At 36.6% G+C, this 13,259-nt stretch overlaps 2 protein-coding genes and 1 non-coding gene across 9 annotated transcripts in view; all 3 read left to right on the top strand.

Annotated features, from left to right (window-relative positions):
• BDP1 (B double prime 1, subunit of RNA polymerase III transcription initiation factor IIIB) overlaps window positions 1-8,320 on the top strand; it is an 84,464-nt gene extending 76,144 nt beyond the window's left edge. For 5 of the 6 annotated variants that reach the window (XM_045565829.1, XM_045565828.1, XM_045565832.1 and 2 more), the window contains 2 exons: window positions 1,017-1,266; window positions 6,087-8,320. In XM_045565829.1, the coding sequence (XP_045421785.1) occupies window positions 1,017-1,266; window positions 6,087-6,203 (367 nt within the window). In that variant the 3' untranslated portion in view covers window positions 6,204-8,320. The remainder of the gene's footprint in view (window positions 1-1,016; window positions 1,267-6,086) is intronic. The other variant, XM_045565831.1, reaches the window with a different exon arrangement.
• LOC123648673 lies at window positions 1,562-1,701 on the top strand. The gene has a single exon (XR_006738701.1). It is a non-coding gene; the product is annotated as a U4 spliceosomal RNA (small nuclear RNA).
• Window positions 8,321-12,677: 4,357 nt separating the features above from the next.
• The window catches only part of MCCC2 (methylcrotonyl-CoA carboxylase subunit 2), a 59,189-nt gene continuing 58,607 nt past the window's right edge, over window positions 12,678-13,259 (top strand). The window contains exon 1 of one of the 2 annotated variants that reach the window (XM_045565837.1): window positions 12,678-12,909. In XM_045565837.1, the coding sequence (XP_045421793.1) occupies window positions 12,781-12,909 (129 nt within the window). In that variant the 5' untranslated portion in view covers window positions 12,678-12,780. The remainder of the gene's footprint in view (window positions 12,910-13,259) is intronic. The other variant, XM_045565838.1, reaches the window with a different exon arrangement.

Genomic DNA, 13,259 nt, shown 5'->3' on the forward strand with positions numbered 1-13,259 from the left:
TCCTCATACTCTAGAAGCAAGTCTCATAGGTTATCAATAATTATTGGCTTGTCAGCAAAATTCAAAACATTAACATGGTATTGGTGAGTTTGGTGGGGGCAGGACATGTACTAGCCTCCACTAAGGGAAAGGGAAGGAAAGGATATGTGTAGCTTAAAAAAGGATATTTAATACATTTGTTATTTTTATTATCTAAATTATAGAAAGTAAAGTCTAGCAATATCTTTCCTGGCCTTAGAGATGTGCTGAAAATAGAATGAGAGCCAGACACAGTGGTGTGTACCCATAGTCCCAGCTAAGGCAGGAGGATCACTTGAGCCCAGGAGTTCAAGGCTGTAGTGTGCGATGACTGTGCCTGTGAATAGCCACTGCACTCCAGCCTGGGCAACATAGTGAGACCCTGTCTTCAAAAAAAAGAAAATAGGATGAGGCAAGTGTCATAGGATCATGGGGGGTTAGATTAAAATAGGTTGAGAAGCAGTGTTCTTGAATAGAGATAAGCCAACATTTTTTATAAAAGGGCATATAGTACATATTTTAACCTTTGCAGGCCACATGGTCTCTGTTACAACTATTGAACTCTGCAGTTATAGCACAAATCAACCATAAGCCATATGTAAACAGATGAGCATAGCTGTGTTCCAGTAAAACATATTCACAAAATCAGGTGGTGGACTACATTTGGCCTGTGGACTGTAGTTTGCTGACCCCCTCTCCTGAGCCTCCTGGGACCAGCAGCATGGACATCATTTGAGGACTTATTAGAAATACAGGATTCCGGCCACACCTATTACCAAAATTCAGTCTTCATTTTAATAAGATCCTCAGGTGATTGTATGCACTTTTAAGCTTGGGATGCACCACTTTAGAGTAAGCCTTGACCTTTGTCACAAATAATCGTAGCGTAGTGGTATCAATACTTAGTAGAGTGTGCCATTTTAGCATTAATGGAGAAGTTGGTATTAAGAATGTGTCTTCCTGGATATTCTTGAATGTCTTTACATTTGCATTTCTAGACCTGGCAGAAGACCCTTGGGATTTTTGTCTTTAATTTGTTCAAAGAATAGTTTGGAGTCTGATGAACCTACTCAGGTCCATAATAAGAAGCGCCTAAAACCTCTTATACCTGTGTCAAGACAGAATTTGAAAAGATCCAATCCATTCAGTGAAAGCCAGAAAAAAAATCAAGAGTCCTCTGATCTGCTTCCATCTCCAAGTGTTGTTGTTAATAATCATTCTGAGAATATTGGCTGTTCAACAACGCAGGTATGTGATAACTGAAACAATAAAATGAATTGGATTTCAGACTCAACTAGGGAAAACATGGTAATTGTTATTTGGATGTCAGAAATTATTTTAGAGCATCTCCCATCCGTCTCCTCCCCACATTACCCCTCTATACTGGAAGTAGAAAAGGTACTGAATTAGGAAATTACTACTAATTTAGTACAGAGCTGTTGAACTAGCCATAAATGGACACTTGACTGCCAAAGGCCCTTCTGACTTGTGGAACCAAAACAAAGCAGTGCTTGCATTTTATTGGCCTTAGGAAAAAGGTCTCAGCTTTGTGCAGTGGTGTTATTATAGCCAATGAGATTTATCTGAGGTGTGATTATTGCTGATTGAAAACTTTTCCCAGTGTCTCGCTGTGATGACCTAAAATATAATTGTCATTGTCTGTTTTGACAGTTTCTATGTAGACTGAATGTTAAAAAAAAAGCAAAATTATATAAATTTTTTAAAAAATGAGCAATGTCTTGACACCCACAGGAATTCAAGGAACTGTAAAGCTAGAATATGTTTGCTTACATGTTTAATTTCTATATGTTCTGAAGCTGTCCAGTGGCAAGTACTGGGATGAAAAAAATCTGTAAACCTGTATCAAAGACTTTGTAAAATTACTGAGGTGACAAAATCTCAACAAAGAAAAGGCTGATGATCATCTGTTGGATAGCATGAGCCTCTTTATACTTTTATAAAGAACATATTTAACTTTTTAAAAAATATTTTGTATTATTTCCTAGAATTATTTTCTGAGACCAAGATTTTATGAGCCTTGATTATCATTGCCAAATTATTTTGTAGAACAGTTGTGCTTTACCAGTAGTGTAGCATTGCCAAGTTATTCACATCCTTGCCACAATTAGATACTAACATTTCAAAAGAAATTATTTTTTTCTATTTAATAAAATGGTGGTGGAGGAGAAATGTCATTTCATTGATTTAATTTGCATTTCTTTACAGGTGACTTGTTTTTTTCCCCATATATTTACTAGAATTTCTCATTTGTGTTTAATTTTTTATTTCTATCTTTTGCTGATTTATAACTTAGGAAGTTTTTCTCCAGAGGTATAAAATTTTCAGTAATCAGTCTTTTTTGTTTGTTTTGAGACAGGGGCTCACTCTGTTTCCCAGGCTAGAATGCAGTGGTGCCATCATAGCTCATTGCAGCTTCAAACTTCTGAGGTCAAGTGATCCACCTGCCTCAGCCTTCCAAGTAGCTGGAACTACCGGCGCGTGCCACCATGCCCAGCTAATTTTTTTTCTCTTTTTTGTGGAGATGGGGTCTCACTGTTGCCTAGGCTGGTCTCAAACTCCTGGCCTCAAAGCAGTCCTCCCACCTGGGGCTTCCAAAGTGCTTAGCTTACAAGCTTGAGCCACCCTGTCTGGCCAGTAATCAGTTTTAACTCTATTCCTGGCCGTTGACTTTGGTATACAGTATGAAGCAAGAATCTAAATCAAATTTTATTCTCAAATTTCTGTTTTATTTTTGAATAAGTAATATTTTCTACATGTTTTCAAAATTCATAATCTACAGAAAAAGGATTTGCAGTGAAAAGTTTCCCACATCTGTTCTTTAGCCTCCTTATTCTCCCTTCCCACAGGTATATGGCATTATCAGTTTCTGGTTTAGTTTTCCAGAGATATTTTATATATAAAGAAATACAAACATTTTTTTTCTTCTTTTTAATACAAATAATATACTGTTTTCTACCTTTTTTTAACCTAACAATGTATCTTAGAGATCCTTGCAAAACAGTAAAGAGCTTCCTTATTGTTTCTCTTTTAATTTAAATTAAGCTTTTTATTTTACAATAATTGTAGATTCACATGCAATTATAAGAAATAATACAGAGAAACCCCATCTACCCTTTATGGTGTATCCCTCAGTGGTAACATATTGTGCATGTTGCAGTATCAAAACCAGGATATTGACATTGCTCCAGTCAAGATATAGAATGACGCTTGTTTAGACACACCTACTTCCCTCCCATTCTTACTCCTTGATATCTGGCAACCTGTTTACCATTAAATTTGTCATTTCATTTGACAGCTTGGGTTCTTTTGAAAAATAAAATTGTTATTTCAAGGCTGGGTGCAGTGGCTCACTGGGAGGCCGAGGTGGGAAGATTGTTTAGGCCAGGAGTTTGAGACTAGCCTAGGCAATATATTGAGACCCCTGCCTCTATAAAAAATTTTAAAAACTAGCTGGATGTAGTGGTACATGCCTGTAGTCCCAGTTAATTGGGAGGCTGAGGTGTGAGGATCACTTGAGCCCAGGTGTTCAAGACTTCAGTGAGGTATGATGGCGCCGCTACACTCCAGCCTGGGAGACACAGCAAGACCCTGTCTTTGAAAAAAGAAGCAATTAATTTGTAATTCAAGAGTATTATGTCAGTGGAATCTTACATGCAGTTATAAAAATGAAATCATGCATTTAGGATTGGCTTTTTGACTTAACATAGTTTTCTGGAGATTCATCTAGATGGTTGTATAACAGTAGTTAGTTTCTTTTTATTGCTGAACAGTATTCCATGGTATGGCTGTACCACCGTTTTGTGGGTTTTTTCCTTAATTTTTTTTTTTTTCGTTTTTAAAGACAAGGTCTTACTCTGTTGCCCAGGCTAGAGTGCAGTGGCCCAATCATAGCTGACTAACCTTGAACTCCTGGGCTTGAGCAATCCTCCTGTCTCCGTTTCCCAAGTAGCTAGGACTACAGGTGTACACCACCACACCCAGCTATTTTTAAAATTATTTTTAGAGATGGGGTCTTGCTGTGTTGCCTAGGCTGGTCTCGAGCTCCTGGGCTCAAGTGATATTCCTGCGTCAGCCCCCCAAAGTGTTGGGATTACAGGTGTAAGCCACTGTGCCTGGCCAACAGTTTTATTTATCTGTTCACCTACTGAAGGACATCTGGTTTGTTTTTAGTTTTTGGCTATTATGAATAAAGCTGTTATGAACATTGACGTAAAGATCTTTGTATGAATATAAGTTTTCATTTTTCAGAAATACGTGCCAAAGAGTATCCTCATTGTTTTTAATGAGTACGTGGTATATTTAATTGTACCATAGAGTGATAACTAGTCTCATAGTGGTAGACATTTAGGTTGTTCTTAAAAATTTGCTATTTCACACAATGTGGTAATAGCTAACTTATAAATGAATCATTTTGCACATTTATCCATAGATTTAATTCCTAGAAACAGAACTCTTCTGACTAATTGTTCTGGCTGATTATCCTCCATAGGAATTATGTCAGTTTCTGCTCTTTTTAGCAGTGTATGGGAGGGGCTTCCCCCCAATACTAGTATGTTGTTAATTATTAAATACTTTCACTTACGTCATTTCTTTGTAGATTTGATGAGCATATATATTTATTGAGTGAGGTTGAGCATCTCTTTGTGTGTTTGAGTCATTTATCGTTTATTTTCTGTGAAACATCTGTTGATAGCATTCAACTTTTTTAAAAAGATGGGATATTGATCTTTTTCATATTGATTTTTGTAGAAGTTCTTGTTACATTAAGGAAAAAAAACCCTTTGTGTTAGAGGTTTCAAGTTTTTTTTCCCTCTCTATGTCATTTGTCTTTTGATTTTGTGTATGGTGTTTTTTGCTAAACATTTTTTATTTTTGTGTAGATGAATTTATTAATCTTTCTTTTAAGACTTCTGGCTTTCAGGTAGTTTACAAAGCTTCTCCTCCCCCCAAATCCACAATTATAAAAGTGTTTTTACATGATGTTTTATGGTAGGTTTTTTATTTTTTTTTATTTTTTTTTTTTTTGACACAGAGTCTCGCTCTGTTGCCCGGGCTAGAGTGAGTGCCGTGGCATCAGCCTGGCTCACAGCAACCTCAGACTCCTGGGCTTAAGCGATCCTACTGCCTCAGCCTCCCGAGTAGCTGGGACTACAGGCATGAGCCACCATGCCCGGCTAATTTTTTGTATATATATTTTTAGTTGGCCAGATAATTTCTTTCTATTTTTAGTAGAGATGGGGTCTCACTCTTGCTCAGGCTGGTATGGTAGGTTTTTTAAAAAAATGCTTCTACATTTAAATCTTCTGATCCACCTAGAATTAATTTTGGTGAGGTATAGGTCTGACTTGTTTTTTTTTTTTTTTTTAACCCTGGGATGATTATGTAGCTGTCCAACATCATGTATTGAATAATCTAACTTTTTTCAGTTTTTTTTTTAAATATCATTTTTATCAGATACTAAACTTACATATATTGGGGTTATTTCTAGTTTCTGTTTCATTGATACTGTTCCTGTGCCAATACCATACTGTCTTTGTTTTTTATTGATTTGTAAGTGTGCTAATTTTTGAGAAGGTTATCTTTCATTTGTGATGTTTCCTTTAGGTGCTGTTCTGTTTCATGGGTCTGTCTATTCTTATGCCAGTAATTAAAATATTTTTATTACAGATTTAACAATGTTATTTTTATTATTAAATTTTTTTATGGAAATTAAAGTAATGGATCATAGGTCCATTATAATTTATCTAATTATGTCTAGTGTTATATATTAGGTGTTTCTAACTTTATAACTAATACTGTAAAGGTTATTCTTAAAACTCTTACTATGTTTAGGATTATTTACTGAATATAACAGCATAGAAATAAAATTGTCGGGTCAGTAAGTATGGAATATATGCAAAAGTCAATATTTATTGCCATATTGCTTTTCAAACATTATATCAATTTAGACTACCACTAGCAATATATATATATATATATATATATGCATATATATATATATATGTTGTATAGTGTGTGTTTTTTTTTTTTTTTTTTTTTTTGACCAGCCTTCACTGAAAGAAGGATGTAAAAGTGGCCAAAACCGGGCACCTGAAGAAGAGCCAACCACAGTCTCTGAATATTTCTTCGGTGATATCTTCATTGAAGTGGATGAAACAGAATAAAACAGTCTCTTACTTTTTCTTTTCTTTTTTTGAAGCCTGGGATTTCCAGAGTCAATTACATCAACAAAGCAGTATTTAGAGAAAAGCATCACTGTCTGTTGTTGTTGTTTTTTTTTTCCCCGGGTTGATTTTGAGTATATAATGAGCTTGATTTGAAGCTTTTATAATCAGTGGAAAACATTTCTAAGGTTCCTTTCATTCTGATGATTCAGCATTTTGGAAACACCAAGCAATTAAGACTGCTTTCTCAGAAATAGCAACTCTTGTTTACATTTTGACTCTTCCTGTGCTGAGCACACATGGACATTTTGGAATGTTGTGGATAAATTTCTCTGTATCAATCATAGTGCCGATGTATTTGGAGGTTGATTGTATTGTATTTAACATTTAGGAATTTCCTTTGTGAAGGTGTTTTGTTTTGTTTTGTTTTTTGGGGAGGGGGATGATAAAGACCTTTTCTTTCCTTTTTTCTTTTCTTTTCTTTTTTTTTTCTTTCTTTTACAGCTAAAGAGGCCAAGAGATGAAGACCTTTTCAGTTGCCTCTAAGTACAGTCATGTGCCACATAATGTTTCAGTCAACGACAGACCACATAGATGAAGGTGGTCCCATAAGATTATAATGGAGCTGAAAAATACCTATTGCCCAGTGACATTGAAGCCATTGTAACACAACAAATTTGCCTTTTCTGTGTTTAGATACATACATATTTACTGTGTTACAGTTGCCTGCAGTTCAATACAGTAACATGCTGAACAGGTTTGTAGCTTAGGAGGTATAGGCTATGTCATATAGCCTATGTATGCAGTAGGCTGTACCATCTAGGTTTATGTAAGTACGCTCTGTGATGTTCATACAACAGTAAAATGGCCTAACAACTCATTTCACAGAACATATCGTTAAATGACACACGACTGTATATGAAAACAAATTGTCAAACTCTAGTATGGTAAATGTAAAAAAATTTTTTATCAGCTGATTGGCTGACTGGATAATATTTATTTTTCTAATTCATGGTGATGTTACATTAGCCCTAATTGAAGAACTAGTATTTAACCTTATTATTTATAAAGATGAGACATCAAAGAGCTTATTTATATTTAAAATTTTTATTTAAAAGGATATTCAGTTTTAGTTATTTTCATCCCTCAGATTGTGGGTAAAGAAGGCATTACCAAATTTATGTTTGTCTCCTTTCCCTCTTCAATTTTAAAGATATTTAAAATGATATAACTAAAAATGCTTGGATAGTATATGTTTTGAAAACATTTTTTTTCTCATCATTTTTAGTATATTGACTTTGTACTGTGAATTTTTTTGTTTTTCTTATTTCTTGGATAATCTCAGGATTTTCATGGGGGGAATACTCTTAACTTCATTTATGAGGCAAATTTCCATACAAAACTCAGTCTTCTTTCTGTATATGCACACACATTCCTTTTTAAAAAACTCATTTCTTGATAATTTTTTTTCCCATTAAATTCTGCTTAAGGAACACTTAGTCCTTTAAGCACAGAGCATGATTGTGATGTTCAAAACAAAAAATAAGATTTTATAAAGTCAGTGATTATTAACAACATGAATTTTAAGTTTTGTTTTTAATTTCAAGATTTGATGATTTGCATATATAATTCTGCTACCTACCCAAGCAAAATCTTTTATAGTTCAAATTAAACTTCTCAAAGAGCATATTTATTCTGATTTTATTTGAAAAGCCTCCTGTGTTGATAATATGTTAGTTCAGAGGTTGGTAACTTTCTGCAAGTTTGAGTTTGCAGGCCAGAGAGTCTCTGTGGCAGCTACTCAGCTCTGCCATTTTCGTGTGAAAACAGCCACAGTCAGTACTTGAACAAAGCACCGTGGCTGGATTGGTCCCTACTTTAGACAGCAATTTTCTTAACTTAAGGTGCTGATGTCTGTATGTATGAGTTATTTGTCATTGAAGTTATGAGTTGTGCCTAAAAGTTAAAACTGTGTTTATGGCATTATGTAATGATCAGTATTTCGGATTGAGAAAATATTTTAAAGACTAGATAATTGTGTTTGTATATTGAAAATGGTGGCAAGTTTTTTTTTTTTTTTTGAGACAGAGTCTCACTTTGTTGCCCAGGCTAGAGTGAGTGCCATGGCGTCAGCCTAGCTCACAGCAACCTCAACCTCAAACTCCTGGGCTTAAGCGATCCTACTGCCTCAGCCTCCCGAGTAGCTGGGACTACAGGCATGCGCCACCATGCCCGGCTAATTTTTTTTTTTCTATATATATTTTTAGTTGTCCAGATAATTTTTATTTCTATTTTTAGTAGAGACGAGGTCTCGCTCAGGCTGGTCTCGAACTCCTGACCTTGAGCGATCCACCCGCCTCGGCCTCCCAGAGGGCTAGGATTACAGGCGTGAGCCACCGCGCCCGGCCATGTTTTTAAGTTCCTTAGTAAAAGAGAATATCTCAACAAGTTTAACAGTAATGCTAATTTATTGAAACTACTGCTATTAGAGCACTTATCCATTGCCTTTTAGTGAAATTTACAACTTAACTTTTTTGTCATAAAGGAGGATCTATCTGAAGTACTATCTTGGGTAGATTAAAAATAGAAAAAAATTTTAAAAAAGGAGAATCTGAAATTCTGAGTGGAAATTCTTTGAAGTAGGCATTTATTTATTTTATATGATTAATATATCACAAAAATCATGGTAGTAAATTGCTATTTTAATACCCTGTTTTTGTAAATTTTTAAAATTTTCCTTCTGAAAAGTTTTCTTTCTCTTCATTGGTGTTAGTTTGGGTGTTAGATTGCTATGACTAAACTATTACATATCCCTGTGTAATATTTATTTTTTAACTTTGTTAACATCTGTCTTTTTTTCATCTGTAATAAATTAATTTTATGGAAGATGTAATTTTTTACTGTATAAAGAATACAGGGGCATTCATTATATTAGAGAATCAAGTCAGCTGGTTAAATTATCTTACTGTTATATCCTTAAAACTAATCTTGGAAAAGGAGAAATTTAATCAGTGTATTTACCTTACAAGGTGGAAAGACCTATGTTAAGTCTGATTCATGTAAAGAATATGTTACAAAGGATTTGTTATTTTATAAACCTTAAAGGAGATATGATTAAAGGTTTTTATCTTTTCTTGATTTTTCATCCTGAACACTTACATCTTAGCAAATGATCAACATGATAGTTTAAAGGCCTAATTGTTGGTAAATGATTGAGGCACAGATAAAAATATTAATATCCACTGTTTACCATCATGTTATTTGAAATAGAAGTGACCATGTATACTATCTTGCTTGAAGAAGTCTTTGACAAAAAAAGCAATATCTGTCATTTGTAAATTTTCTTGTTCTAAAGAAAGCAGTTATGTTCTATATATATAAATTATGTAAATAAAAGTTATTTTATACCATTTCTGTTGTCTCCTTTTCAGATGACTAAAGATATTTATGTTCAGTTAACCAAAACTAGTTACTAATTTTTAACTACAGTCTCTACTTACTTTTTTCCTTCTATAAAAATATAGTATAAGTGGAAGAATTAATCTTTATTCTTATATACTTGCCAAGAAGGATGTTATTTTGATCTTGTAAGAATAGAGTTTCCCCCACATTTGGGACATAGGAAGTGTTGCTTACTTTTTTGTTCATTTACTCCTTATATTATGAATTTTAGGATATAAGAACCCAATCTCTTTTACTCTTGTTTTTCTTCCCACTTTTTGTCTGTAGAGAAAGACAAATCGGAGAACTTAGTCTTGGAGATAATTTAAACCTGGACTTTTAAAGTAGATAATGGCAAAATCTTGTTGGCCAAAAAATTTAGCTGAGAGAAATACCCATGGAAACTTTCCTAAAGGGTAGGTAGTCTAGCCTTTTCTTCAGATAAAAAATCTTTTTGTCTTGGGATTTTGTCAGACCATTAAAGAGCTAAATACAAGTGCTACATAGTTCTGTTTGCTTATGTTTAGGGACATTGTGAAATAGTACAGAAGCCTGAAGAAATTATTTTTACTACAATGATGTAGAATTTGTTTACAATAACATCCAATATCCTACATAAGAGAACCTATAGGAGATATTTATCTTTGGCCTCAATACCAGGAATGTGCTTCTGTTCAACTGGTCTGTTTTTTTTTTTTTGTTGTTGTTGTTGTATAGGCTTTGTGTTGTTTTCTTTTGCAATTCAAAGCCAAATTTGGGACCAGCTTATAGCAAGGTAGACTATGTCATGCCATGCATTTTGTGCACTAAACTCACTCTGACTTTATTTATTCATATATGTTCATTTACCCCTGCCTAGATATTTAAAAATCTGCCACTTTTTCAAAATAACAAGCTACCATGTATTATACCAGGCACTGTGCTAACCTCTTCATATGCACTGTTTTATGTTTTTTTTTTTTTTTTTTTGGGAGACAGTCTTGCTCTTTCACCTTGGCTACAGTGCAGTAGCATCATCATAGCTCACTGCAACCTGGAACTCCTGGGCTCCAGCGATCCTCCTGCCTCAGCCTCCTGAGTAGCTGGGACTATGGGCATGCACCACAATGCCCAGCTAATTTTTCTGTTTTTTGTAGAGACAGTCTCATTCTTGCTAAGGCTGGTCTTGAACTCCTGGCCTCAAGCAATCCTCCCACCTCAGCTTCCCCAAGTGCTGAGATTACAGGCGTGAGCCACCACACCTGGCAAGAATTTTGGCTTTCTTACAACTTTTCCCCTCCCTGCTTCCTTCCTGTTTTCTCCAAATATATTAGTCACAATTTGGGATTAGTCCATATTCAGTATTTTCATTGTATTGTGATCATTGCTGCACCACATAATGTACTATGATGACATTTCCTTTCTGGTACAACTTAATGTTTTTCTTGGAGTTAATAATTGCCTCACTTCTTCCATTGTTTTGGGTTTTTTTTTTTATTATTTTTTTATTTTCTTTTCTTCAAAGAAGAGGAGGGTTTTTTTTTTAAACAGTGACTTTTCACACCCTCCAGTAAGTCTATAAAATGTCGCTGCTAATAATTTTCCACTTGATCACACTGTCAGAAAACTGACAGGTTTTCTTTTCTTTCCGGGAAACTTCCTGGAGCTCTTGCTTCTTGATTAAATCTGGATTAGTGGCTTCATAGGTCTTCATGTGTGTTACAGCTATCATCCTGGGACTTCTCGTTGCCATTATCCTGTGAATTTCTCCTTTTTCTGGTTTGAATTCCCTGTTTCTGCAGCCCACGTCATTGTCGTTCATGGTTTTGTTTTGGAGAAGCACATCTTCCACTCATTTTACATGGATGATAAAATTGCTTGAGGCTTTTCATATCTGAAAGTTAATTTACTCTCAGTGGGCTATGAATAGAATTCTTGAATAATTTGAAAATAATTTTCACTTAATTTCTAAGGCATGCATCACTGTCTTCCAGTTTTCAGTGTTTAGAGGTTTAGTGCTATTCTGACTCTGTATCCTTTGTGGCCTGTCATTTATGTATTTTTTGACCCTGGTATTCTGCATTATAATGAGCTTTAGTGTAAACCTGTCCTCTTTCCTGTCCTGGCATTCGTGTGCTGTTGGGCACTTCATGGGCCGTTTCAATATGGAAAGTCATTTCCTTCCTTTCTGGGAAACATTCTTGTATTATTTCTTTGATAATTTCCTTTCTTCCATTTTCACTGTTCTTATATCTGTAATTCCCATTAATTAGATTTTGTACCTCCTTTACTTGTTCTTTATGTTATCTTTTGCCTGCTGTTTTCGATTTCTTCCTGTCTTCCTCTCTTTCCTTTTGTTGGTGTTTATTCCACTTTTTTTGGGGGGGGGGGAGGAGTTTTTCTCAATTTTGACTTTTTAGTTTTTTTTTTGGTAGAGATGGGGTCTCACTATGTTGCCCAACCTTTCTTGAACTCCTGTGCTCAAGCTATCCTCCCGCCTCGGCCTCCCAACGTGCGGAGCCACCGCATGTGCCCTGAGATAAATACTTGGATGAAAAACTGATGGAGTGGTAATTAGTAGTGTTCAATAAATATTTGAACGAAAAAGTTGGAATTTTGTATAGATCGTTTTTAATTTTTATGGGTGCGTTTAGAGTCCTTTATTTAAGATCATAGCACTGATGTCCACAACCTTGTATCAGTACAATAGCGAAAATAATTAGAAGAGTGTTTTCAGATCGCCAGTGAAAGGACTAAAAGCTTGTCATACTGTATGCAATCATGACAGATGAGATTCACTAATGTAATACAGTCACCACCGTGATTGTACCGACTGTTGTGGCAATATAACACCTATACAAACGCGGCGGCGCAGCGGGCTGCCAACGGGGAGTCCGGCGAACCTGGGCTCGCGATAGGACAGGGCCTCGCGGGGCTGCGCCTCTGCCTCTTATTGGCCGAGCTAGGGGGCGTGGTGCCTGCGCCGACCAATCCTGAGCGGCGTGCTCAGGCGCGTGCGGGGTCCGGCCTCTCAATCTGAGAGGCCTGGCCCTAGCAGAGGCGTGGCTCCGGAGAGAGGAGCTGCGGGGAAAGGCACCGGCGCGGGTCCGCTGCGGGCCGCTCTCTCGCTTTCCTCCCTCGCTCTGTGCCGGCCGCCATGTGGGTTGCCCTGAGGTTAGCCCTGCGGTCCAGAGCACGCGCCGCTGTCTCCCGGCTGCGCGCTTATCATGGGGACTCCATGACCTCGCTGGGCACCAAACCGGACTCAAGCTCTGCCATCTACCGGGTAGGCTGGGTGAGCCCCCCGTGGCCTGTCACCAGTGCGGGACCGGGGGGACTAGGCTCTGGCCGCGACTAGGAAGCAAGTGGAGGGTGGGCGCACTTAAACAGCTGTTGTTTTCTCCCGATCACCAGTCACGATTCTGGGACGTACTAGGGTATCGTGCAGTTTGAAAAAGAAAATCATTCCAGATCAAATAAATTTTAGTTCACTTTGAGAGCTGGCACTGTACATTGTGTTTTTGAAATCGGTGGTTCTCAAAACGTGACTTAGCATTGTCACCAGGGGAGTTTGTTTAATATACAGCGGCCCGCGGCTCACTCTGGACCTTCTGGGTCTCGGTCTGAGTCCAGGTG

Source organism: Lemur catta, chromosome 12 (assembly GCF_020740605.2).
Source record: "Lemur catta isolate mLemCat1 chromosome 12, mLemCat1.pri, whole genome shotgun sequence".
NCBI lineage: Eukaryota > Metazoa > Chordata > Mammalia > Primates > Lemuridae > Lemur > Lemur catta.